The following is a 27,127-nucleotide window of genomic DNA, read 5'->3' as shown; positions in this document are numbered from 1 at the left end:
TGAGCACAGGCTGCGAACCAAAGTGTCGCAGGTTTGATTCCCAGTCAGGGCACATGCCTGGGTTGCAGGCTATGACCCCCAGCAACCACACATTGATGTTTCTCTCTCTCTATCTCCCTCCCTTCCCTCTCTGAAAATAAATAAATAAATCTTTTTAAAAAATGGCATAGTTTAAAAAAAAAGAAGGAGATAATCACTGTACCAACTTAATTGGGTTATTATAAGGAATACAAAATACCTCGGGCATTGAAAGATCTCCACCCATGATGACGATGAGTGAAAAACTGGCTGGTTTGCGGGCACCTGCCAGGTTCTATTTTTGTATTACCAGTTTTTAGTTATGGTTGTTGAGCATCCTGGTCCTTCCTACTTAATTACAGAACTTTATTTCTACACACATTGTCATTTCTCTAGTGAGGAGCGTTTATCGAGTGCCTGCGGGCAGGGGGCATTCACATGCCCGGTCCAGTGTGAGCCCTCACGGGGAGAGCCCGTGAGTGCGGTAGGACAAGTAGAGACCAGGTGCCCTAGGAGCTCTCTGGGGCCAGCGGGAGGCTGACAGTTTCCAAAGGGGTGCCATCTGAGTCAGGTGTGTGACAAGCAGAGGCAAGACGCATGGGCTGCCTGTAGGCAGAGAAAGTGGAGGAGAAATGGCCCTGGAGCGGGAAAGTGCAGGATGTACCTGGAGAGGTTCGGTGTGGGGAGGCCAGGGAACGTGTTGCGGACAGTAGCGAGAAGGGCCAGCGAGGCAGGCTGGGACTGAGTGACATGGCAAGGGGACTGGGCCTTCTTCTGCTTACTCTGTGGGTGGGGCAGCCAGCGTATTGCAAATATGTAATGTGTGCTTGTCAAACTGGCCACGTTAGCTTTGCACTTTAACGAGGTAACTCGGGGCAGGAAGGTCAGCTTGGGAAGCTCGGGTGGTGTAGTTCATAGAGACACGTGAGCTGTGATTCCTGTCACATTGCAGCCCTGAGCACAGACATCTGGTGTCCGGGACGGGCTAGCTCGTGGTGTGTTTGCCTCGGTCGTCTTTGGGCCACATGTAGTGTCTTCCCTGGGTACTTGGTATGTGTTTGTTGGATGAGTGTTGTTGAACTTTTGAATTCAGCCTTTTACTATATAGTGTTCATTTAACATGGTTTTGCCCCAGAAAGCTGAGGCTGTGTGTTTTTATTTGAATGATACAAAGAGCATCCCTAAAGAGTGCCAGGAAGCTGTTGGTCATCTGTGATATCTGAGAATATCTTTTCAGCCACGGGCTACACTTCTGTTTGATGTGCAGCAGGCTGGTTCCACCGTGCGGGGCACGGTTTACGCAGTGGTGAGGCTCCCATGTGCCTTTGGGGCTCTCGGCACAGTCCCAGGTGTCAGGCTCCGCCGTGACCTGTTACCTCGTCGGTACCCACCTGCACTCACTTATCCCACGTCAGAGGGCTGACTTCCTGTCAGGCTGGCCCTGTCCTGTTTTAATTCCTCCTTTTCTAGTGGCCCAGCACCTTGACACGTGCCTTTTGAAAGGAGCCAGTCCCTGGCCTGTACACTTCTGCTTTGTAATATTTTTGGATGGTCTAACTGGATTTCTTCCAGATTATCACAGTGATGCCCCTGTTTCTGACACATTACGTGATGATTAGGATCAGGGTTTCTAGAATCAGACTTCCTAGATTTGTAATGCAGACCCATTACTTACTAGCTGTGTGACATTGGGCAGTTTATTAAACTTCTCTGAGCCTCAAATTTTTTAAATGAGGAAATTAATGCCTACCTCATTAGGTTCTGTAAAGTGAATTAAATTAACATATGTCAAATGCTTAGAACACTATGTTAACTATTTCTACTATTACCATTTTCAGCTTTATCAGCACTGAACATCACTTTGCATATCTTAACATAAAAGCTTTCTTTTTTTTAATGCAATAGTCAATTGGATCAAATATTGTTCCTTAAGTCATTGGATAATTTGATTGGAATTTAAATCCTCCAGGGCATCTCCTTGCTTAGAAATCTAGGTAGGATTTCTACATAGGAAACACTTTGCTATGTGTGAGAAATTAGTATGATTGCACGAGAATGGAGAGTAGTTGTTTCGAAAGAAACCTAATACTTTAAAGACAAAGAGTGCATCTTCATTAGTAGCAGCGGTTTCTATCCATCCAGTTAGTTGCCCTCTAGAAGTGATAAATCACATTATTGCTGTTTAAAATGAGCTCTCATTGCATAGTTTTAAGAGCTGAGTAATTGCTGCCTAAACGAGTTCACAAAGCCCATTGGTGTAATTGGAAGAGGCATTATTTTTCTTTTGATTTAAACCTGCCTCTTTCGTGGCAGGGGGAGAGATTGCCTTGGCTGGTGTTTCTTTTAAGTAACTTGTTCTATCTTTTTTTTTCCTTCCCACCTTAGCCCTGTGACCCCCAGCACTCCTGGGAGCCCACCTGTGAGCCCTGGGCCCTTGTCACCAGGTGGCACCCCAGGGAAGCACATCTGTGGCCACCATCTGCACACAGTAGGCGGTCCTGTCGAGAGGGACGTGTGTAGTCGATGTAGGCACAAGCGGTGGCACTTCATAAAACCCGCCAACAAGTCCAAAGAAGGCCGCCCAAGGCGTCAAGGGGAGGTCACCGTCCTCTCTGTGGGCAGGTAAGAGTCCTGTGGGTGCTCTGGGTTTGTGTCACATGGTTGCTGTGCTGGGTGGGTTGCTGTGCTGGGTACCGACCTGTGAAATGCAAAGTGTGCTCTCCTTAGCTGGGCTCAGGTCGTATGTCTGGACTTTCTGGTCTGAGTTCTGCATTTTCCCAACAGCAGAGGAATCCCAAGAGGTGGCTATAGCTAGATCAGATGTCAGATGTATGAGTTGAGGTAAAATATTAATTACTTTGTGTATTAATGTTCTCCAGAGAAGCATAACCAACAAGATAGACAGATAGAGGTACACGCAAGAGGAGATTTATTGTAAGAATTGCTCATGGGATTATGGAGGCTACGAGCTCCCGAGATTGGCTGGCTGTGAGCTGGGGGCCCAGGAACGCTGGTGGTGTATGTAGTTCAGTCCACGTCCAAAGGCCTGAGAACTAGGGGAGCCGACGGTGTAAGTCCCAATCCCAGCCTGAGGCCTGAGGGCAGGAGAAGACATACGTCCCAGCTCCAGCAAAAAGGGCAAAACCACCCTTCCTCCTCCTTGTTGTTGCATTCGGGCCCTCAAGGGCCAGGATGCTGCCCACCTATGTTGGGTGGGGGGTGATCTACCTCACTCAGACTACGGGTTCAAGTGCTAATCTCTTCCAGAAACACCCTCACAGACACGCCCAGAAACAACGTGTCACCAGTCGAGCTGACAGATAACACTGACCACCACACTTGCTGTAACAGCGGAAGCCCAAATCTCAGCTGTTTAGGGAGTAGAAGTTTACATTTCGTGTGTGGAGATGGAAAGATCAGTGGGTGGCTCTTCGAGTGGTCCTGTGGCATCCCAGGTTCCTTTCATCGGCAACTCTGCCAGGCGTGCTCGCTGGAGGGGGGGTTGCCCAGAGCGTGGTTCACGGGAGGCTGGAGTTAGGCGGGCTTGGAAGGGGCACATGTCATTTCACTCACACTCCACTGTCTGGAGCTCAATCCCTGGGCCACGCCTACCTGCCAGGCCCTGGGAAATGTCCAGCCACGTGCCAGGGAGAAGAGCAGTGGAGCTGGTCCACTGCTGTCCAGTCTGTAGCATGACAGCTCCCCATGGGTTCCTGTGGCTGCCTTCTTCTAGCTCACCGCACCGGCGTCCTGGGTGTCCCTGTCCAAAGGACCATTTACCTGGGACCCACATGTGATGTAGAGATCTTACAGTTCAAGTCATGAGTCAGTTTGACTCCATAGAGAGCATTTTTGCAGTGTCTGCTGTTTGGGTGGTTGAGCCTCACGCAGGAACTGTGTTGCTAACGCTGCATCTGTTACGAGCATGCGTGCTGGACCAGACTGGGCGAACGCCAAGCAAAAGCTGGCAGTAGCGCGTACACAACCCTCCTTTCTGTACTGACAGACTCTGGGAAGGGCAGCCTGGACTCAGTGCCTCTCCTGCATTTGCATCTTGGTGCCACTACTATAAACTCTGTGCCTCAGTCTCCCCCTTCATAAAATGGGGATGACGATAACACCTCATTGAGTCACAGTAAAGACTCTATAGGTGATTGCTGTGACAGACGCAGGCCGGTTGCTGGTGTTTATAATGCACTCAGGAAATACTGGCTGTTGTTATTTTAATTTGGTTGGATTTCTCCCTGTGTTACACAAGCCACGAAGGGAAGACCGCTGGGCTGTGTGCCACTTCCAGCGAAACGGTGCATCTCATGACTGAGCTGCTTTATTAAGAAGCAGAGTCATGGGAATTTATGAATGTGGAATGCAGTGAAAACCTATAGCTTGTTTAGGCAAAGCGTGTTTTCTTTGCTTCAAAGGAAATTTCTGCTGAAATTTTCAACTCAGATTCAACATGGCCCTCCTGAATGCCCCAGATACCACCTTCTTTCTCAGCTGTGCAGGACGAGGGGTGTTTAATCACTGTGGGCTGCCTTCCAGCACGTGTTACTTAGAGAGGGTTGTGGTTTGACAGAACAGCTTTTCGGTGACAACTTTCCTGGATCCTCCTTCCACTTTCTCAGTCTCCACCTTCATGGTGATGGGTGATCTCATTTTGGACAAAGAAGAGTTTATTTGAGATACTTTTAAAGGACTTTGAGGCCAGAATGGGAGAGACACTGTTACGAAAGACTTCAGGGTTTGGTGAGGGCGGACTAGAAAAACAGTCACATTAAGTAAATTCCTTTAACTTCTCTCTTCACCTGAATGAAAATGTCTTCCTAAATTTCCTTATTTTCCTTTAATTCTCAATGAAAATTAACCCAAATTTGCTTTCCAAAATAACAGACAAAAACTAGACACGAAAAACCCCTACTACCAACTGATACCGATGAAATACACAGTAGGGCACCCCCGGCTGTGTGTGCGGACCCTCCCCCAGGTGTATCTTTGACGAAGGTGGAGTCTGAGTGAGCGTTTTGGTCACATCATTCCATTAGTCTGGTTATGCTTTTGCCCAGTCTGATGTTAAAGCCCGCATCCCTGAAACCACAACCCCGAGGCTGTGTAGCAGCCAAGTGCCACGTGTGTAATACCTTTCCCATGCTCTGTGAAGTACCCGGCACAGCCTGTGACGTGTGGAGTGAAAATCAGCTGGGAAGTTTGGCAGGGGGCAGGGCATTTGCCGGCAGGAACCCCTCCTGCTGCCTCGGTGGTTTCTGTTGACGTCCTAATTTTTGGCTGAGTTCCTTTGGGATCCTCTCCATGGGTGATTTTTGATTCACTCCTAATCCTTGCTCACTGGAAAAGCAAAACCCCTCAGATCTCCTCTTTACCCCCTCAGGTTTAGAGTTACAAAAGTGGAGCACAAGTCAAACCAAAAGGAGCGGAGGAGTTTGATGTCGATGAGTGGGACCGAAAGCCTTAATGGGGAGGTGCCAGCGACTCCTGTGAAGAGAGATCCGAGCGGCACAGAGGAGTAGGTGAGTTGTGGTTTGGTGACTTTGGAGGTGGGGCGGTGCATGGTGGGGAGAGGGTACTGAGAGCCTCTCCTGGGCACGGGGGCGGGGGGAAGGAATGACTGGGCAGGGAGGTGAGGATGCTTTCTGGCAGCTGCTTGGACTGGAGAGGACTGAATATGATTCCGTGTCTGTCCAGAGGTTCTTATAAAGAGGCTGCCAACTTTGTTGCCTCCAGGGACTTGGCCTGCATGATGCAGAGGAGAGAGGATTACTTATGAGGCAATGTGGAGTGGTGGGGCTTGCAGCAAACCAGAAATCACATAACCCATCTATGAGTTTACATTGCCACAAGGCAGAAGGCACTTAATGTTGCTAGATCTTATGCAAAAAAGGAAGGTGGGAACCTGGATTTATTAAATGTGAAATCACCACAGGTTTTTAAACATTAACAGCATATTCAATTTCCTTTAAAAAACAAGGCAGGACAAATGAAGTATAATCGTTTAATCATTTCTAGGTAAATCATGATTTTTAAGAGGCTAGGGCAAGCTTCTTCCATTAGTTGAGTTGGAAACCAGTTTTTTTTAAATATGTCATTGTTCTAAAATGCTCCAGGTAGGAATACTACTACTTCCACCAAATATTTTTGAAGCAATTTAAAAACAAAAGTAAAAGCTTCTTGGTTTGGCAATTTTAATTTTGGGAGCTATTGCTTTAAAAAAATGCCCATAATAATTTGATATTGGCTTAGCTTTTACCTTACTCTTTCCTTTCTGTTCTGCTTTGAGTAGCATTCATCCTTTTTGTTTTCTTATTCTACACGAAGGGGTGACCGTGAGGACACAGGCAAGGTCATGGTCCAGAAGCTGTGACTTGAGCCTGAACACTCAGGCAAAGGGAGGGCGGGTGGGACATGGGGGAGTGGACTGGTGGAGTCAGGCAGCCAGGTTCAAATCCCAGTTTTTGAAGTTTTTCAGTCACTAGCACTGGGATCTGGGCAAGGTACTTGGCATTTTTATGCCTCACTAACCGCACTGGAAAACCGAAATGATGTTACCTTCCTCAGGGTGGCAGTGAGATTTCTGTGAAATAACACGTGAGCCCAGGGCCCAGCACATAGGAAATGCTCGGTCAGGGCTGTTGATTATTATTTGTTCATTCACTTTTGGTTGATGTGGCTGAGAAGGGGAAGGAAGTGGCTTTTGAGTGAAGCCTGGTAATCTGCCCAGGCTCCGGGGGGTTGGGGATGGCCTGGAAGTAACCTGGAAGGGTTGCTCCTAAGGTCTGTAGACACAGGGTCTCTGAGCGCTTCCCAGTGCTGGTTCTTACAGTCTTGCCTTGGCGGGGGTGGGGGTCTGCTTCTTCCCCAGAGTTTAGGAGCTGAATAGGGACTTCCTTTAAAGACGGGAAACAGTGCAGAAATCTGTCTTTGGCTTCTCAGCCAGTTACTGGTGCCTTGGGAAAGCAACCAGGAGGAATTTAGGAAAAGGAGGAGGATGATGAAGAAGATAATGAAAGGAGCTCAGTATTCTTGTCTTCTGGACATGTGGTATGTATCTCACATGTTTCCATTATAAACATCTCCCAATGGGGTGGATACGAGCATCTCAGTTCTACAGACAAGAAACCAATGAATAGAAGTGATAGGCTGCACGCTCAGGGGCGCAGAGCTGGGAAGAGGAGCTGATGTGAACCTGGGTCTGTGGTTACAAGACCAGCTGTCCCGCCACCCTAGGGTGCTCATGCAGACACAGCCCTAGACCCATGAATGAGGAATGTTTCCATCAATGATCTAGATACCTCCTGGGCTGTGGCTCCTTAAATTCAAATTAATGAAAATTAAAAATTTAGGGTGCGCCGCACAGGGCAGTGCAGACGCGGAACGTTTCTATTATTGCAGAAAGTTTTATCGGACAGAGTAGGTGGTGGCTCAGATGTTAGACCTGAAATCCCGAGTGACTTCGGTGAACCAGAGAAGCATTCTGATTGAAGTCACAAGGACTTACCTCCCTGGCTGGGAGGAGAGGTGTCTGGCCATTCCTTGAGTGAGGAAGGCCCAGCCAGTTTAGCAGCAAAGGGAGCACGGGTTGCAGGGAGAGTCTGCACATGAACCTTCAGCCTGGCCGTGTGCTGAGAGCTGGCGCAGACCACGCGGAAATGTGCCTCAGCCCGATTAGAGCCTCGCTCAGGTCCCGGGGCCTGGATTGCACTGCTGCCTGGAGGAGGACCTCAAGGTTTGGGGCCATTGAAAGAATTAGGATAGTTCAGCTGGTTTTCTTGTTCCAAATTCTGCCCATATCTGACTGCAAGAATTTGATCTCATCCTCTGAAGTTCTGACCACATTTAACCGTTTTAAATTCGATATTTCCTGCAAACCACAAGGATTTTGTGAGAGAGCATTGAATTGGATCAGAAGATGTATGCTCATCTCCCAGCTCCCCCACTTGGCAGTCGTACTTAACTGCCCTCTTCCCTGTTCCCTGGAATGTGAAGCTTACTGACGAGGGCCAGCGCCCAGAGAGTGTCTGGTGTGCAGCTGGCTCTCAGCAGAGGGTAGTCTCGCGGTGCCGCGCAGTCCAAGTCAGCCCGCGGAGGAGGCAGGAACGGGATGTGTTTTCCTAGCCTTCCACTTGGAATCAACTTTGGAATTAAAACTAAAATTTTTTATTATGGAAATTTTCAAACAAGCTCACGAGTAGAGCGAATACTATGAATGCTCGTGAGTCATGGAGTGATTGATTCTAATACCTACCATTTACTGAGTGTTTGCTACATACCTGGTGTGCTCTGAAGGGCATGTTCCGTACATTGACGGATTTCATCCTCACAAAGCCAACAAGAGGCAGGTGCTACTCAGTACCGATTTGCAGATGAAGAACATTAAAAGGACTTGTTCAGAGTTCCCAGCAAGGCTGTGGTGGGGTTTCGACTCCAAGCCTGGCATCTGGAGCCACAGACTTCACCACTCAGCCTGGTCCAGCGAAAGCAGGTCCTGTGGTCAGTCTGCCGGGGCTGGGACCTGTTGAGGGGCCATATCTGGTGACCCCAGGGCAGAACGGATTCTGAAAAGGGGGGAAGGGACAGTGATTGATCTTTAAAAAAATGTGTGTATTCATCAACATTTTTTGCTATTTTTAAAAAATATTTATTTCTCAGCCCCAGAAAGAGTACGTTTGGGATATTTAACATGACTTGATTTTCCAAGTGGAGAGATCCTGAAACTTTCCCTCCTAGGCCCAAACCTCTGGTTCTGGACTGAAGGGAAGGATTTGCCCGAGGATGGGAGCATTTATGTTTCTTGTACCGTCTAATACAGTGTTTAGAGTTGTGTTTTTTTCCTGAAAAATATCTTTGTTTAAATTTAAATTTTTGGCCAAAATTTTTTTACTGTAGTACCTTGTTTTACTGTAGACTTGATTCAGATATTCAGAATATATCTGCTCATCGGTTAGGTGTCTCTTTTTTCGTGAGGCGGTTGATACTAGAAACTGGACTTAGTGTTCTGAACACAGCGGTATGGAGACCGGGGCAGCGTTTCTCCCTCTTTCCTTCTCTTCTTAACAAACAAAATCAATTCGCTGGCACCCCTCCCTCCTCGCCCTGTTCTCCCCGCCCTGTCTCCTCGGCCTGGGCAGCCAGCACTAACGTGTCCTCTGCCTGATTTATTTTGGCAATGCGGTTAAAATGGTTCCTTTTTTCCAGAATGTTTTGGTTTCTTCTTAGAAGAATAAGCTTTTGTTCTTCAAAGTTAAATCAAATTGCTTTCAGCCTACAGATGCCACCGCCTGTGTGCATTGTCACGGGTCCTTCCCTCCTCCAGATGACACTGTGGCGGGCCGTCCGTGTCGCACGTTTCTGGAGTGTGTGCCCTCTGCCTTTTGTGGGGGGTCTCATTGAAAACCTCGATTTGGAAAGTTCACATAACAGTATTTTTTATCAAAACACAAATTTGTAATAGTAGGCATCTCTTCATTTTAAATTGTTTTATTATTGAAACTCTTCTATTAATTGTGATGTAAGTAGTTTATTTTAGTGAGTAAAAGTCAAGGTTTAAACGGGTTAGGTTTAATTTTAACTCTGCCAGTAACTACCAGTGATTTTAAACAAATCACTTAACCTCTCCAAGACTCGCGTTCTTCATCTTTAAAATGGGGCTGTTGCTGGACTTGAATGTTATAATGTCTGTGGAGAATTCTGCAGTCAGATCTTGGTATTCATATGTATTAAAATTCACTATTATTAATACTTTTCATCCCGTTCTTGGTGGCCTTAGTTATTTATTAGCCAATTCTTCATCATCTTTAGGTTCTGTGAATCCCTTTTTCTTTTTTAAGAAAGATTTTTTTTTACTTATTTATATTTAGAGAGAGAAAGGGAGGAAGGAAGAGAGTGAGAGAAACATCAATGTGTGGTTGCCTCTCACGCATTCCCAGCTGGGGACCTGGCCTGCAATCCAGGCATGTGCCCTGACCGGGAGTCGAACTGGCAACCCTTTGGTTTGCAGGCCAGCACTCAACCACTGAACCCCACTGACCAGGGCATCCCTTTTTCCTTCTTAGGAACATTAGATCTTTGGAATTGTATGACATCTCAACATAGAAATTTGGCAAGTCTCTTAGGAATTTGAGCTATTGTCTTGTTTGTGTTAAGAGGACCTGAGAAATAACCATTCCTCTCTTTGTGGAGGTGAATCAGAATTGGTTATAAGGTGATAGAAAAGTTTTTTGAAGATTTTTTAAACTGATTGATTTGAGGGAAAAAAAGGATGGGAGAGAGGGAGAAAACATGTGAGACATCGATTTGTTGTTTCATTTACTCATGCATTCATTGGTTGATTCTTGTATGTGCCCTGACTGGGGATCAAACCAGCAACCTTGGTGTATTGGGTCATTGCTCTAACCAACTGAGCTACCTGGCCTGGGCTGGCAATGGAAAGGCTTTGCTAACTTAAGTTCCTTTTATGATAAACATCAGAGGATGACAGTGATTGCTGGGAAGTTCTCTGCACCTAACAGTGCTGGCTCTGCTGGGCTCTGCTCTGCCCCTTTCTGACAAGACTGTGCCATAGGCCATGCTCCCTCCCTCCTGAGCATGGTGGCCAATCACAAGGCCAGCTTTTCTGACCTTTGGTGTCTTTCTGTCTCCTCTAACAATGGGGAAGGATGAGCATTTCTCCTTTCCTTTGAACTCTGTGCCAGGGGTTGTGGCGGAGGCTCCCTGCAGTCATGCTGCTGTATTTGCTATTGCAGTTCCTTTGTTAATTCCCCAGGGAAGGAGAGGATGGGAAACTTCAGGTGCTCCAAATAAGTGCACATTTTCCTCCATGGCATATAATTTTTTCAGAGTACATTTTTTTTTTTTAAAAAACAAAAGGATCTCAGGTTTGGTGGAAGCTCCTTTATTCCATTCGCTGGTGTTGAAGGGGACTGTGGTATACAAATGTATAAAAAGAAACTGTACTCTTGTGAGTTATGGGTGATAATCTTTCTATGTTACAGATGAGGACCCGGGCTCGGAGCAATTAATTTTTCCCAGCTCCCCGGGTGAGGCAGGGAGAGGGCTTGTACGGGAAGAAACCCACACTTTGGAGCTCACATGCTCCGTGGCTTTGAAGTGCCAGGGAGCGCTGCTTTCTCCAACAAGAGGGGAGAATCCTTACTCAGCTTAGCCGAGGAACACACAGTAGTGATCATGTAGGCGTTGTCGGCCTGCACCAGGCAGGGCCTCCTCTGCTGTCCCGTCCCCACGGGGACCTCCTGACGCCGCTTGTCTGTCTGTTTGTGCCGGGCCTGGGTCAGGCCCAGGTTTGCGAGCTATCTTCTTTTCTCCCAGGTAGACATGGACGATGAGATTTCAGGGGGGCAGTGATTGCCAGTTCAGGCCAATTCAGGTGTAAGTGTACCTATTAAAATATTTATCGCGCCCCTACTCCGTACGAGTCAGGTGCTGTGCCTGGCCTCAGGGATGAGGCATTGTGGAAGACGGACAGGCGAGGGCCACGCTCCCGTGGAGTTTCTGTTCTAGTGTCTATAGCAGACGTTTTCTCCAGGCCCCCAGCACCCTCGTTTTAGAGTAGGGAGGCCCCAGGAGGTCATGTATGTTGCTCAAGGTCACGCTGATAGTTCCAGAGCCTGGACTGGGCCTTCCCAATGGTTTAGTCCCTTCACTGCCTCTGAGGTATTGGGTGTTGGAAGTTCACACAATAATCAAGTCTTTAAAAATGGAAGTCTTCCCCCTATCTGCACCCCCCTCCCCAGCCCACACATACCATCTCCCAGGCCCCTTTCCCAGAGGTGACACAGAGGACACTGGCGTCCTCTGTATCCTTTCGGGGTTATTCCCTGTGTAAATACATGCTCACACATCATACGTGTGTATATACAGTTCCCCCTCTTTGTTGAAGCTGATGGCTACAGGTTCCTTGGGCGGTTGAGTTTTACCCTCCCGCATTGCTTGAGCCATGAATAGTAAAAATGCTGGATGCACTTTAAAAGTTCTGGGCCCTATTCATTCTTTGTTGTTGGGAGCAGCTCCCAAACATTTATGGACACAATCTGAGAGTTTTGGGTGGACCTAAAAACATACTTTGCTGTCATCACTATGATGTTCTAAGTTATTCCTCCTTGTTCTGCGTACAGAAGAGACTAAAACATAGTATCAGTATTCCCAGAATTTAGGCAGCATGAGAACCAGAGGTTTTTGTTTTGTTCTGAATCGCCAGCAAAGCAAGCCATCTCCTCTCCACGCGCATCTCCCTAGGCAGGGTCCGCTGCAGGGCCCCGCCCTGGTGCTGCCCAGAGACTGACCCACGACCCCTCAGAGAGCTTTTCTTTGCTCCCTTGGGAGCCCTGTCGTTTGATCGGAACTTCAGAAAGAGAGGCCGCGACATCTGCCCCTTTCACCGGAGAGACTGCAGCGCCGGACGCTCATGGAGGCTTGGCCGGACCTAAAACAGACCTGCAGGGGCTCGAGGGAGGTGGCGCGGGGAATGTTTGTGGTGACATTTTCACCCAGGACTAGAAAGAAGAAGGCATTAATAGTTATAATTAGGATTTTTATTTTTCTGAATTTGTAACACGAGGCTTTGATCTCTACTAACATTAACTAGCTTAGTAAAGAAGGGTGCCTTTTTTCTCCAGCAGCAGGATGTAGGACCCTGCAGTGGGTCCACAGTACAGGTCCTTGGTGCTCACGTCCTGGTCTGTCACCTTTTAGCTGTGTAATCTTGGGCAAGTAACTTAGCCTCTCCTGCCTCAGCTTCTCCATCTGAAAAGTGGGGATAACAGTAATATCACCTACCTCTTAGGGATGTTGTTCGTGGGCACTTAGTGCTAAGCGGGCAAATTCTAGATGTTATATCAAGCCCTATGTATACGTTTTGCAAATAAGCTGTGAGCAATTAATGTTGTGTCTGTATTTCTTAATTTTTCTGCCCCTCAGAGAGGCCAAGGTTGGCATAACCTGTAAGGCGGTACAGTGTTATTCATCTGATGCCTGGGCCAGCGTGAGAGGCTGACTGACGGCTGGTTAGCTGCACTCCAGCTCATGAGCCAATAGAGAGGCAGTTTCTACCACGTTTGCTTTGCCTCATCAGAAAGGCGTGGTACGGCCCAGAGAAGTTAAGTTATTCTACCTGTAGCTTAATGTAGACATTGAATCCTAGCATAGAGACGAATGCTGCTGAATTGCATTTAAAAATTTCCCAGGCGAACCCTGTTTCTCCGGATACAGAACAATCCATTTTTTTATGCCAATTACATTTTACTTGGAACAGAGTGCTCTGACTCTTGCTGTCAAAGGGCTCGTAAATCACAAGTGTTCAGTCACTGTCTCTCAGGAAATCCATTTTTGCCAAATATATGAACATGTTTAAATTGCTGTGAGGCTATAACTCAGTGAGGGGCAAGCTTTAGATGCCCCAGTAAGGGCCAGATCTGCTGTCAGAAGAGTCAAACTCTGACGGACGCAAAATCTGACCTTGGCATTATTCCATGAAGAGGGCAATATCATGTGTGGGAATATCCATTTTATTCCAATGCGACTTTAAAAAGCTGTTTCCATTTGGAATGGAAAAAATACCTATAAACATTTTAATTAAAAAAAAACTAAATTTTTAATTCTGAAACTCCTTTCCAAAGTAGGGGAGCTATGATGTGGCAGTCTGTGATATTGTGATTTATAATAAGAAATATATACTTGGTCTTCACACCCAGTTCTGGCACAGAGCTGATAGAACGCTTGACATTTCCTAAGTGGTGAGAGCCAAAAGTGACTTTTGTTGTGCCACAGAGGTCACTTGGAAAGCCCCTAGTAACCAAGGTTGGGAGCTGGTTGCCAGGGGAGCCAGCCAGCCAGCCATGTGATCGGAGGGTTGGAACTTGCTGTCCTGTGTGTCCCTCCTCCATCCCCACTCTCTCTCTCTCTCTCTCTCTCTCTCACACACACACACACACACACACACACATGCTGGAATTGGGTGCAGAACCCTTACAATCAATGCACGGAAGACGCAATGTTCAATAAATATGAAAAATGCCCAGCCTTACTAACGATCAAATAAATGCACACTGAAATGAGATCACTGTTTGCCTTTTTGTTGGTGAAGATGAATGTTAACACTAGCATGACGGTATAACATCCATCCAGAATGAGACTTTTCTGAGAGTCAAATTTTAATCACAGAATAAACATATGTAAACCGAGACCCCGCAGCCAGCCCAGTTCCATGGTCTCCCGGGTTAGCTCCGTGCTGAAGAGGGTGCAGGGAGATGGGCGTGGTCACACACCTGAGCAGGGAGGCCACGCTGGTGAGCAGAGCTATAGGTACAGACACAGAGCACCTACTATGCACTACTAGATGAAAAAGCAAGTTTTGAAATAACCAAGTTTGTTTTGGGTCACATTTTGTCTTAGCTCGAAGCTGATTATTTAAGTTCTCTCTCTGCAAGCTCCAGGCTCTTTGAAGGCTAAGGCTGTGCCTTCAGGTGGCGCTTTGTATGCAGCTGGCCCCCAGTGATAACTTATAACAGGTGTGATGATAGCTCACTCATGTGCTCGTTAAAACAGACCTCTGCCGATTAGCTGAATTTTAGTTTCAAAAATTTTGTAGTTCAGATTGAGTTGCTAAGTTTTTTTATTTACATTTCAGTCTCTAAATGCTTCTGTCCTACCTGTTTCCTCTTCCATTTCTGTGATAGAGTTTTTGACCTCGGCTGACTTTGCAGTGTTGCATTTGCAGGGTTTGCCTTTCAGGGTTAAATTTAGTTCTTCTGGTTGTTACCAGTTGACAAACAGCGCAGGGTTTCCCTTTGACTCAAGCCTTATTCGGGCATAATCCCCAGGGCACCTCGGAAGCAGAGTCCGGGGCTCCAGCTCCACAGATTCTGATTGAGTAGGTCGTGGGTCTGGCCCAAAGAACCTGCCGCTTTTAATGATACTCGAGCCCATTCTAAAGCGTGCACCCCTGATGATTCCAAGAATGCTGACTTAAAGATTCTGCATGGGTTGGCCCAGACGAGCATGCGTCTGCTGTGCTTTCTAAATAAACATGGAGCCTTCATTAAAATACAACAGTATTAATATTAAGTTATAAACTTTACCACAGACTTTAGACCAGAACAAGAGTTAAAGGACCAGAGGCACCAGGCACCTTCTGCTATCTTCCTGTTAATCTGCACCCGGCCAGGTGCCCGTCCATGCAGGCAGCGCTGTGGCAAGATGGTGTGGTCACGTGGTCACGTGTTTTCCACTAGACGTGGCCAGCACGTAACCGGAGTGTCGACTAAGCCTGGTTCCAGACAGTCCTCTAACTAGAACATTTGATCCTGAAGGGTTAGAGGTCACTGGTGAAGGATCACATACCTGTTGCTATAGGACTAGAGTGTGAATATTACTGTTGCAATTTTAACTCTGTTCCCATCGATAACTTTCCCCATCGGTTGTATTTAAAAGTGCTCTCGATAATTCTGAAGCCGGCCCTGCGGTCCTGTAGGCTTGTGTGTCTCCTCACTGCCACACAGGTGCACCTTTGATTCAGTCCCTCTTCGGGCGCAGGTCTTCAGCACCCTTTGGTGCAGCTAGTGCTGTGCAGCCACGGCGACGTCCCCGGAGAGTGGCCCTGCCCGCGGTTCTGGGCTCTGCACTTCCTGTCCGTCACTCCACGCAGGTGGGGAGCAGAGAAGGGAGGGACCCGGCCGATCTCAGCGGCGCCACGGTGTGTCTGGAGTAGCTGGTGTGACAGTGCCGTCTGGGGTGACCCTTATAGTGTGACCTTGGGCGTGTTATTGAGCCTGTGAGCCTTGGCTTCCTCCTGTGAAGATGGCAATTGTCGCTGACACGTGGGGCCGTTGGGACGACTGAGTCACTGAACCTCCAGTGCTTAGCACGCCAGTACCTGGCACAGAGGAGGCGCTCTGTAAATGCCAGCTCCTGTTGTTATTGATCAGGCGGCCCTTTCCTTCCTTGACACGTGTCCTGTGAGGCCTTTATACTTAACGTGTTAAATCATGCGTGAAATTTTTAAAGGGACCAGATCCTTTTTTCTAGTGAACACTTTTTAACCAGGGATCTCCATGTCTTCATTAAAAAGATACAGCGGTTCCCCTTCCCACTCCCATTATTCCAAGTTTTACTTTCCCCAGTTTCAAGGAGCCCTCATCCACCATGGTCCAGTGGTATCGAATGGATACTTACAGGCCCACAGAGGGCCCCTGTTAGCAAACGCCACGGTTCAGGGTGGAGAAGGCAGGATGGTCCTGACCCTAAGAGTGCCCCTTCCGGCGGGTACGCTGACTGCTCCGTGTGAAACCCCACTGTCCCGCCACGACCACGAGGGAGTGCGAGTGTGCCAGCGCGGGAGCAGGTCACGGGGTCCCACCGCAGACCCCTCCTTGCCGGTCTGCCCTCCGTCGCGCACGCCCACTCCCTAACGGGGGTCAGATCCGCGCGAAGAGCTGGAGGTGGGAATGGCTCCTACGTTGGAATGAAAGCTCTTGCTGTGATGAAACGTTCCCTTCTATGCCTCACATCCTTCACCCTTGGCCCTGTTTTCCTTGATGCACGAAAGTCTAGTTCAAAGGGAGCAGATGGTGAAAGGAGTAATAAAAATAGTCAAATACCAATTTTCTAGATAATGGCCTAGTTTGAATTTTTACTGGGAAAATTCTCTTCCTCTCTTTTTGTCCTTTTAGGACCATTTTTCTATTTCCCCACCTCTGGCCTTTCTACCTTTTTTTCTTGCTAGCCTTTTCCATATTAATCAATTCTCAACTGAAAATATTCCCAGACTTGACTTTGTACAGTTTTAGGGTTCAAATCCATGGTTTAGCCATGCTAGGTTGTGGCAACAAAGTGCAGGGAATTATTATGTTTATAATGAATGACTCAGTGTGTGCTGTTTTAGGGACAATGTTTCATTTCCTTTTTAGTTAAGGGGATACGGGTCCTTCATGAGCCTATTTAGTTTAGTAAATCAGTATCTGTCTTTGTCTCTTTCTGTCTGTCTCTCTCTCTCTCTCTCTCTCTCGGATAACCACTCTGAAAATTATAAATTACAGAGTGACAGAAAAGAATCTTATGATAATAATGGACTATATTTTGAAGGGTGAATTAGAAATAAGTATGAAGTAATGCTTACATTAAGACATGTCTATCAACCTCTTGCTATTTTTCCGTATGTCTGCAGGCCGGTGTCATCTCTGGCTTTGTTTGGCATTACAGGCAAACACACTTCTGGCAGACGAGAGGACGTCCTGTTCCTCAGCCTGGAGTAGGTTGGCCTGCCTGGCGTGTGTGTTCCAGCATTCACAGCCCCATCCTGGGTTAGCCCAGTCTTGGAAACAGGGAAAGTGAAGGGTGCATAACCATCTGTCACTTAGAAGAGATCTTGAGGGGTGGGGGAAAGATACCCTTTGGAAAAGGGAACACTGTGTTACAAGTGTACAGGGGACTTCGTTTGCAATATAAATGCAGACACGCCTGGGAAGAGTTGATAGCAGAGCTTACTAACACAACACGGAGCCCTGGGGGTATGTACAGCGAGAACCTAGGACCGAGCAGTCCTGTGCTCTGACTTGCTAGTGAAATCCCAGCCCAGCTGCCCTGCGTGCTCTAGGGACTCTGAGTTACCTCTGTTTGGTGTGGCTTAGACACCGGATAGCTAAGGCTCCTCGGGACTGAGCGTGTTCACGTGACACAGTGTGGCTGAGGAGTTAAAGAAGAGGCCCGAGGAGTGACACCGGACGCACGGTGGGGGTGGTGGCGGGGGGGGGGGGGGGTGGAGGCCCGCCCTAGAAACTCGTGTTAGAGCAGACCGATACCCTGCATCCACTGTGGTTCTCAACGTCTCGTCTTTCTGCGTTTCTAAAACCTTGATAATGAGCTCTTTTTTGAAACTGTGGTGCTTACATTTCTTTAGCCTGCCTTCTAGAAGAACTGTGCAATGGGGGAAGGAACACCGTGGGATGGGGTGGGACAGGGTAGGGATGGATTACAATTTCTCTGTGTTTTTAAATATGTGGGCAGATCAGTGTGTGATACTATGCTTGCCTTTTATAAAGCTTTACCTGTCTTGATTTCTTTTTCAGGAATGACTTTATTTGAAGAGTTCTAAAAGACTGAAAACGTAACGAGAGATGAAGTTGCCCAAGAAATATTTTTTATCTTTTACATGACTGCTATTCTGGAGTCTGCAGGCCTACGGGAAAAGCTGAAAGGAAATCTTTCTGCTCTGCTGGATACAGAATTCAGCTGGCTTTGAAACAAGTTTTGGTTTAAAAAAAAAACCTGACAAAAAATTTATTATTATATGTCCAGGGAAGAGAAGAACTGATTTTTTATCTTCCCAGCTACCTTCAGCCACTACCCCTTCCAGTCCTCCACCCCTGGCCTTCGTGTGTACTGTTCTTCCAGAATGATCACTGTGTACAGCGGAATTACTTGTGTACAGTCTGAGCTGATGCTCTGTGTGTGTGAGAGAGAGTCCACGTGTGTGTGTGTGTGTGTGTATGCGTGCAAGTGCTTCTGTTCCCACAACCCTTACTTCCAATTTTACACTGTTTGTAAGAAGATCTACAGTTTAACTGTTACAAAAGATAAAGATGACTCTTGGGTGGTGGAAGGTCCTTGAAGATAACCCAGTCTAGTCCTGAGACACTGACCTCGGCAGAGGTCACGGAGTCAGATGGAACTGGCCGGTGGACCAAGGACCCACCATGCCGTTCTCTTAGGTCACGTATAAAATATCGAGAGTTCTTTTTTTTTCTTTTTAACTTGAGCTAAGCAATTCTTGTTTAGCCCACGCAAGAAAGGGGAAAATGGGTTAAAGTTACAAAACCCCAAAAATACTTGTTTTGACAACCCAAGGTCAAAACAAAACAAAAAATCTCCACTGTTTCTGGCAGGTGGGCCCGCCCCTCCCTCTGGCTTCTTTTCCCCGGTGCACTTGCTGTTTTGCATCTGGTAACTAATGCTGGTCATTTACAAGAACCTTGGTGGTTACTTCCCCTCTGGGCTTGGAAAACCCTACTCTTTTTTTTTTTTTTTGCCTTAGAGTTTATGAAACTCCTGACAGAATGCAGAGGACGTTGGTGGCAGGTCTGGGCCGCAGGCTGGGAGGGCCTACGTGCAGGGAGATCTCTGAGACCTGCCCGCTTCACGCTCCTTTTATTTCAGAGAGGGAAGGCACATTTCTCGTTTGGCTCCAGGAAGGTGATTTCCATTAAAATGTATCAGAAAGTAGTATTTACTGGACATATGCTCATTCCTAACCTTTTACATGAATGGGAGGTTTAGTTCATGTTTGCACAGGGGACTAGAGGAGGTCAGTATGGACACAAATATCACTGAGGTCCAAGAAGTAGCAATGTAGGAATTTGGGGGATGTGAATTAATGTAAATAATATATGTGCGGTCTAGACCAATATTTTCAGTTTTAAAAGAAGAACACTTATTTTGTTGTTGTTTAAAGAGTATGCCCTCAAAATGGTGAGGGTTAACATGTAAGATATTCTTCAGCTTTAAGTATTTTGTAACTTTATTCAGGTCAGAGAACTTTTTTAATAGCAATACAACAGGCAAGAGAATACCCAAAAATATTTAAAGTTGTATATATACCAGTAGTACGTTTTAAATATTTTCTAATACTTGAGCAGTTTTTGTCTGTCTTCCAAATATGCCAAATGTTAAGCATTCAATATTTTCAACACATCAGCTTTCTACTGGTTTCTATGATCTAATAAATACTCCTAAGTGTTCCCAAAGCAACCGATGTTTACAGGCCTCATGTTTTCCCTTCTCCCCACCCAGGGGTCGGGCCCCGCCCCCGCAGGCGCTCACCCAAACACTAATGACGGCCTGACCCCGGGGGTCGAGAATGAGCTGGCTGCCACCTGGATGTAAAAATTTGTAAAGGAAAATTTTCACCCTTTGAGTGTGAAGTGTATTTTTAACTGTCTGGTTTGTACTTTTACGACTTTTGTACTACCAAAGCAGAGTTAAAAATAAAAATGTCAAATGCAGTGTGTTTCTTATGTCTGACTTGGCAAGTAATCACCTGGCTGACTCTGCTCATCGGAGTTTCCCCCCATGGCAACACCATTGCTCAGCCCCGCCATCACGATTTTTGAAATTGGAAGGTAATTTTGGATATATAGAAGAATTGCAAAAGCAGCACCAAGAGTTCTCGTATGCCCTTTCCCCTCGTGTTAACATGTAACCACAAAACATTGATCAAAACTAAGACACTTCCCGTAGGTGTATTATAGCTCATGAAGACACAACTTTATTCTGACCTCGCCAGCTGTCCCGCTGACGCCCTTTCTCTGTTCCGGGACCCCCCGCTGCACGTGGTTGTTGGTCTCTTTCGTCTCCTCTGACGTGTGGTTCCCCTTCTGTCTTCTGTTTCATGGTCTTGGCACTTGAGAGTGTACTGGTCAGTTTCTTTGTGAAGTGCCCTTCCACTGAAGTTTGCCAGCCCAGCCCATCCGATTGTATCAAGGTTTCGCGTTATGGAAGGCATCCATCGAGGCCTTCCTCGTTGCATCGCATCTGGGGGACATGATGTAAATGTGTGTGACTGGTGATGTCGACCTTGGCGGTTGGCTGAGGTGGTGGCCACCGGGTTTCATTTGGGTGATGTCATTATTTTTCTTTTGTAAGGTGAGGTGCTTTGAGATTAGGCAAATATTCTATCTCTGCTTAAACTTTCACCCATTAATTTTTACCATCTGTATTGGTTGCTTAGGGCCCCTGTAACAAATTACCACAAAATATTAGGTTTTTATTCTTTCAGAAGTTTTGGAAGTCAGAAGTCAAATGGAGGTGTCTGCAGAGTGGGTTCCTTCTGGAGCCCCCAGGAGAGAATCTGTCCATGCCTCTCTCCGAGCTCCTGGTGGTCACTGGCCACCCTCGGTGGTCCTTGCTTTGTGGCGGCTTCACTCCAGTGGCTGCCTCCGACCTCCCACGGACCTCCCCCCTGCGTGTGTGCCTCTGTCTGCTCCTCTTCTCCTGTGGACGCCTGTCGGTGGGTGTAGGGCCCACCGGAATCTCGCATGACTGCATTTGAACTTGATCACATTTGCAAAGACACTGCTTCCAAGTAAGGTCACCGTCACAGGAGCCTGGAGTTAGGACATCAGCATTTCATTTTAGGGCAGGGGTGTCTGACCCTCAGTCCAGGATGGCTATGAATATGGCCCAACACAAAATCATAAATTTACTTAAAACACTGAGATTTTTTTTTGTGATTATGTGTCACAGAGTGTTTACGTGTGGCCCAAGACAACTCTTCTTCCAGTGTGGCTCAGAGACACCAAAAGGTTAGACACTCCTGTTAGGGGCTACAACTCACTATACTATCCACTAGGAGGTCGTGCCTCAGGCTGTTTGACCTTGGAATGGCTCTTCCAGGTTGGTGCCTGTGTTCTTTTGATTCGGCTCCATTCTCTCCCTCCTCCCCTTGTGTCTCCTTCCCTTGTGCCTCCCTCCTTCCCTCCTTCCTTTCCTTTCTCTCTCCCTTTTGCCCTTTATTTTCTGGGACCTTTTCCTTGCCTCAGCCCTGGAACTGACCACTAATTGAGGAGCCCTGGTTGCTCTTTTTGAAGAATGAATGTTTAGAAATAAAGGTCAGGGCACTAGGTGTGCTCACTGATGCTGGGCTGTCACCGCTTCCAGCCTCCCCATAGGAATAAACACACACACACAGTACGAACCCCTGTGCATACATGCATTTTTATTTATTTCTGTGTCTATTTTTAAAACAGAAGCATGAGTCCAGACTGATACCTCTGACTCCAGTCCAGCTCCAGAGGGCTCATCCTAACTTTCCACTTCTTTGTAACTTTTCTGTCCTGCAGTGAAGAACCTGCCTTTTATCTAGAATTTTAATATATTCACCCACACCCAGCATACATATAAAACAGCTGAAGTATATAGATATGCCCTTCAGAGAAACAGATTTGCCAACTAGAGCACAATGTGCTCTGTTCTCTTCGTTTTTAGCCTCAGCGTATTCAGGGGTAATGCTGTTCGCCAGAGTTATGGGGTCGGCTCCTCTGTTCCCCACCCCTTCAGGTGGTCATGTGATCCCGTTTTAACACACCCATTTGTCCCCAACTGCATTCTGTCTTTCATTCATACCCTGGTTAAACATGTAAAAATGTGTATACAGCAAACTTCACTCCTTGTAGTGCCTCATTGGATTTTTGACTGAAATTATTTTATTTTATTTTATTTTATTTTATTTTATTTTATTTTATTTTATTTTATTTTTTTACTTTTGCCTCGAAAACAAGATTATCAATACCAGCTTATGCTAAGGAAGTGGAAAAACTGATTTTTATAATTTTCACTTTATGAAAATGAAGATACCCAGAATATATGTACCAGGGTGCATGTTAGAATTTCTGGCCCCACTTCCCCACCCCCCCCCCCACCGTTTATAGTCAAGAGGAGTCAAAGTTGACACCTTTTATTCTTCATCAGCCTTTTGACATCGTCCCCAGCACAGGGGTGATGCGGGGTGGGTGGGGCCGGGTCACTGCTCTGCCTCTGCCTTTCTCAGCTTGTGAGGGGAGCAGCGAGCAGCTGGTCAGGAAGCACCTGCGGCCATTCTGTTCCCCGTGGAGACGGAACGCCAGACTCGCAATGCCCGCTTGAACCATTATTCCCTCTCTCTGCACCAGCAGGTCGTAGGTGGATTTACTAGGGAGACTGTCCTTGGCCGTGTATGTGCCTGCACTTTCTTCCCAAATCTATCTCGGTATGGAGCTCCCTCCACCCCTATGTAGCTGTGACTTGGAGGAACCCTTCCTCCCTTCCCACTGAGCACAGTGGAATGTTGGGGCTGGGAAGTGGGGTCCCACGACGCAGTTCTGCTTGCCAAGGGCTTGGCTGTGGTCGAAGTGGAGTGTGTTCTGCACCCAAGGTTTTCACCTGTTCTTGGACTTTTTGTCTGTGGGGCAGGTTGGTTCTACCCAGAGCTTCCTTTGTTCATTCCTCATCTTTCTGGGATTGCACCTCAGGACTGTTCTTGGGTTCTCCTTGAAGGTCCCTCATTGTAGCTGTAAGGGACCTTACAGGTGTAGCTGTAAACACCTGTAAGGGACACCTGGGACTTCTTTGTGTCCTGAACTCCGTGGCGGCCCAGCTGGTGTGCTGTCCCGGGGATTCCGCTGGTGACCAGGCAGGAGGTCCTGTGCTTTGCAGAGCTGGCGCTACCTCCCTCTGCTGGCGGAATGTGAGAACTGCATGGCTTCTTGGCCCTTTGCTGTGTGCTTTCTGAGGATCTGGCGCTCCGAAAGTGCTCGTGATTATTTTCGGAATAAATAAATAAACAAAAGTCTACCTTTAAAAAATGAAGGATTATCATTAGCTATTTTATGCAAGTAGAAATTCAAGTTTGGGTTTCTCCCAACCCATTTTCTAACCCTGGCAGATTGTCTCTACAGTGTTTCTCATCACAAACCCTGGTTTCCTACCTGGGAGGCTCAGGTCCTCGCCTGTGATACCTGGGATGCCGATAAGGCTGACTGAGCCCCGTTTTAGAGGAAACTCCATGCCCTGAAGCCTGTCGCAGAAGTGGTGTGACTCAGAGACGGAGTACGATCTTTGAGAAGGAGCCGACCTATGCCTTTGAGTTTGAACTGGCTCCGCCACTCACCGCTGCGCAATGCTGGGAACATGACGTCACCTTTCTGAGCCGCAGGTTGCTCATCTGTAAGATGACCTAGCTCGCAGGGGTTTTAAGGATTAGAAAACTGCACGCAAAGTTACTGTGCCTGCGGTGACCTGCGTGCCCCTCCCCACCCCCACCCCGGCCGAGGGCATTGCCATGGTCAGCAGCGGGCTTGGTGTCTCAGCGGTGAAGATTGCTGTGGATCTGTCCCGCCACGGCAGATCAGTGGGGCCTGTGACGTGGCCCAGCACACGCGGCTTTATCCAAGGGTGGAGATGAGCCAGAAAACCCTTCGTTCTGACGATGAACCTCAGGATTCATAACCTTCGCAGAAGCGCCACAGAGTAGAGGAGGATTCAAGTTTTGAGGAGGTAGGAGTACTGGGGTAAGATAAAAAAGGTAATGTAAAGTACAGCAGAGGCATGTAGTGATCGATAATCTTGAGATAACGTTGTATGGTGTCAGGTGGTACTGGAAACATGATTGACTAGCCATTCTGCTACACACCTGAAACCAATACAAAATAATGCTGAGTGTAAAGTGCAGTCGAAAAAATTTTAAAAAGTAAGAGAGAAAAAAGATCTGAGCATGAAGAGGGAGTGCGTGTGCAGGTGGCAGCTGACAGCCCACCAGCCCAGCATCTGTCCCTTCTGGAAATGACGCCTACTTCCTTCGGAGAACTCTTCCTCCCTCTTCAAACCCAGCGTGTGCCTTTCTGCCCTGACTAGCAGGGCACCGCCGAAGTGGGCACGTGACCCTCCTGTGGCCTGGCCTGATGGAGCCCCTCCTTCAAATATTTGCCAACTAGAGCTGGAAAAGGGGTTTTATGTCTCTGGAGGCTAGAGCTACAGGCTCAGTGGCTGGTGGAGGCCACGTTTCCTGTTAAGTGGCCGGAAGCTGGTCTGGAGAAGGAGGGGAGGGCACAGAGGGAAGAGAGGCAGTCAGAGGTGCTTTCAAGCCCCAAGGCTCGGTTGTCCCTCAGGCCGGGCTGCCCTTCTGAGTTTTAAAAATGTGCCAAGGACATTTCTGTTTGTCTTACCTAGTTTGGGTTGAGTTTCTATCACTTGCAACAACAATAACAATAACAACAAAACCCATGACGAATGCGATGACTCAGAGAAAAGGGGACACGTGAGGTCATACAGGGGCGCGTGGGCAGTGAAGCCCTGGCATCGCCCGGAACTGCCTTGGACCTGCAGCCAGGGGCCCTGGCCATGGCGTGGCTTCTGCTCTGAAGTGCTCGTGTCACAGGTGGGCACAGGTAACCGGGTTCTTGGTGATTGAAGACAAAGAATTGAAGCAAACACACAGAGTTTATAGCAGAAAGAGAAAGCAGCTTTATCGAGCAATAGTATACTCCACAGAACATGGGAGCAGGCCAACTCCAAGCAGAGACTGACCTCAGGGGCTGGAGGGATTCTATTCTTACAGGGCGGTTATATCCTGCTTAGTTTTGGTGGGCTTTTAATTGCGCATGTGTAAGTAGTTATATTACTTTAATGCTACTGTGCATGTGGTCTCCCATGATATTCCTTCATTGGCCATAGGGGCAGGGGGCCCCACAATGTTAATTTATTATAATGTTATTATAGTGAAGCAGGGATCATGTAGCATTTTCTGCGCAGGTGCATTCATGGTTCACCATGATTCAGCGCTTTTCCAGAAAGCAGGAGCAACCGGTCTTAGAACAGGGTCTCTGTCCTGTCTGGATGTCCTTTATCTTAGCCCCGGGGCACCTCCTTCCCGACTAGCTCCTGCCTCACACGCACAAACCCTCTCTCCTGCACTGCTCTCCATCTCCCCTTGATTTGCCATTAAGCTTATGCTTGTATCTCCCATAAGAGCACAGCTTCGATATTCAGATGCTTTTTGGCCTCCTGTAACCCTAAATTCTTTGGATCTCAATCTTCTAACTATAGCATGACAATGACACGTGCCTTTCGGGGTGGTCGTGACGATTCCATGAGCTTGGGCACAGGGCCAGCTACGGCCAGGTACGCTCAGCATTCATTCAGTGAGCTGCCTCAGCACTGCCAAGTTCAGACCCTCTTTGGCAAAACAAATGATAGAATGATGGGAGTCTGGCCATTTGAGCATTGATGCTTGATGTTTCTGCCACGTTCACACTGCTTCATGTTAGAAGATGGACCTGGGGCAGGGGTGGGGAGTAGGGGTGTGGGAGGAAACAGGTAGAAAGGGAACTGTGATATCTACTGAGCCTGAGGCTCTCCTGGTGCCAGGCCACATACCTTAAGTGAGAGAAGGACCTCATTGTCCTGGTGTTGAGTGGACCCAGGTCACAAGGTAAGGGGCAAGCTCTTTGTTTGTTCAGGCTGTCATTTCCTGATCATATAAAACATGAATTCAGTATAGTCATCTCAGTGAGTTTAAAAAGAACTTGATTACTTTTTATCTGCAAGTTAATCTAGCTCAGAAACTGGGATAAAATGCTCTTGGAATTGTAACATTATGGGTTTGCTTATTATGGATGAATATCTTCACGTTGCCCAACACAAACGGACACCAAACAGAACCACCCCTCTGGAGAAAACCAAGCCTGCCAAATCCAAGGGTTCGGTCTTGCATTAACAATGCATTTTATTTCTAAAAGGTTATTTGGGGCAAGGAAGGATAAAAGAAGTAGACCACATAAATATTCATTTCAAATGCAGGATGACTGAACATAAATGGCTGTGTGTCCTACAATGGTTACATGATTAAAAATAATGAAAATAAATAATGAGAATTTTTAAATAAATTTAAAGCTGTCCCAAGATTTTTGCCTTGAGATGATTATTAATGATGCAGGTAGAAAGGGACTCATCTAGTTTAGAAATTGTTTAATATTATTAGAAGTGGTTCAGAGAGCTTTGGTGGTCACAGCCATCAAAATTTAGTTATTCAAAAAAGTGGTGAGTACTGCTCATAAGAAGTGGTCCAATGTGAGATGATTTTCGCTGGGTAACAAAAGGACATCCAGTGTTAATTATTTACCTCCTGCTGGGTGTGTGCTAACCACTTTACACTCTGTATCTTAGGTAAGTCTCTGAGAGCCTGGACGGGGGCACAGCCGTCACTGGTGCTTTACAGGTGACAAAACCGAGGGGGAAAATATCGAGCTACGTCATACTGGCTGTTCACGTGGCAAACAGGTGTGGCCCTGGGGCCCACCTCGTGCTTTGTAGGGTAAGAAATTCGTGGTCCCATGATCATCGTAAAAACTCAGCTATCATTATTGATAGGAACAGTCTCAGAGATTTTACAGATAAGTTCTTGACTGTAACTTTTCAAATCTTCGTTAAAGTCTTCCTCAGAACCAGAAAAACAACAAAATCTTTCTTCCCCAACTGACGAGTAACTTCACTTTCCCAAAATCGAATCGCTCTGATCTGTAGTGTTTTAAGTTCCCTCCCCTTCCAGATCTCAGAATTC

General features: G+C 47.1%; 1 protein-coding gene across 1 annotated transcript in view; it reads left to right on the top strand.

The window, feature by feature from the left end:
- The window catches only part of RELL1 (RELT like 1), a 60,721-nt gene extending 40,682 nt beyond the window's left edge, over window positions 1-20,039 (top strand). Inside the window, exons 5-7 of the mRNA XM_028508149.1 lie at window positions 2,404-2,640; window positions 5,405-5,543; window positions 18,108-20,039. Of these exons, the coding sequence (XP_028363950.1) occupies window positions 2,404-2,640; window positions 5,405-5,543 (376 nt within the window). The 3' untranslated portion in view covers window positions 18,108-20,039. The remainder of the gene's footprint in view (window positions 1-2,403; window positions 2,641-5,404; window positions 5,544-18,107) is intronic.
- Window positions 20,040-27,127: the final 7,088 nt, after the last annotated feature.

This window comes from Phyllostomus discolor, chromosome 1 (assembly GCF_004126475.2).
Source record: "Phyllostomus discolor isolate MPI-MPIP mPhyDis1 chromosome 1, mPhyDis1.pri.v3, whole genome shotgun sequence".
NCBI classification, from domain to species: domain Eukaryota; kingdom Metazoa; phylum Chordata; class Mammalia; order Chiroptera; family Phyllostomidae; genus Phyllostomus; species Phyllostomus discolor.
This window is presented reverse-complemented; position numbering and strand designations above follow the sequence as displayed.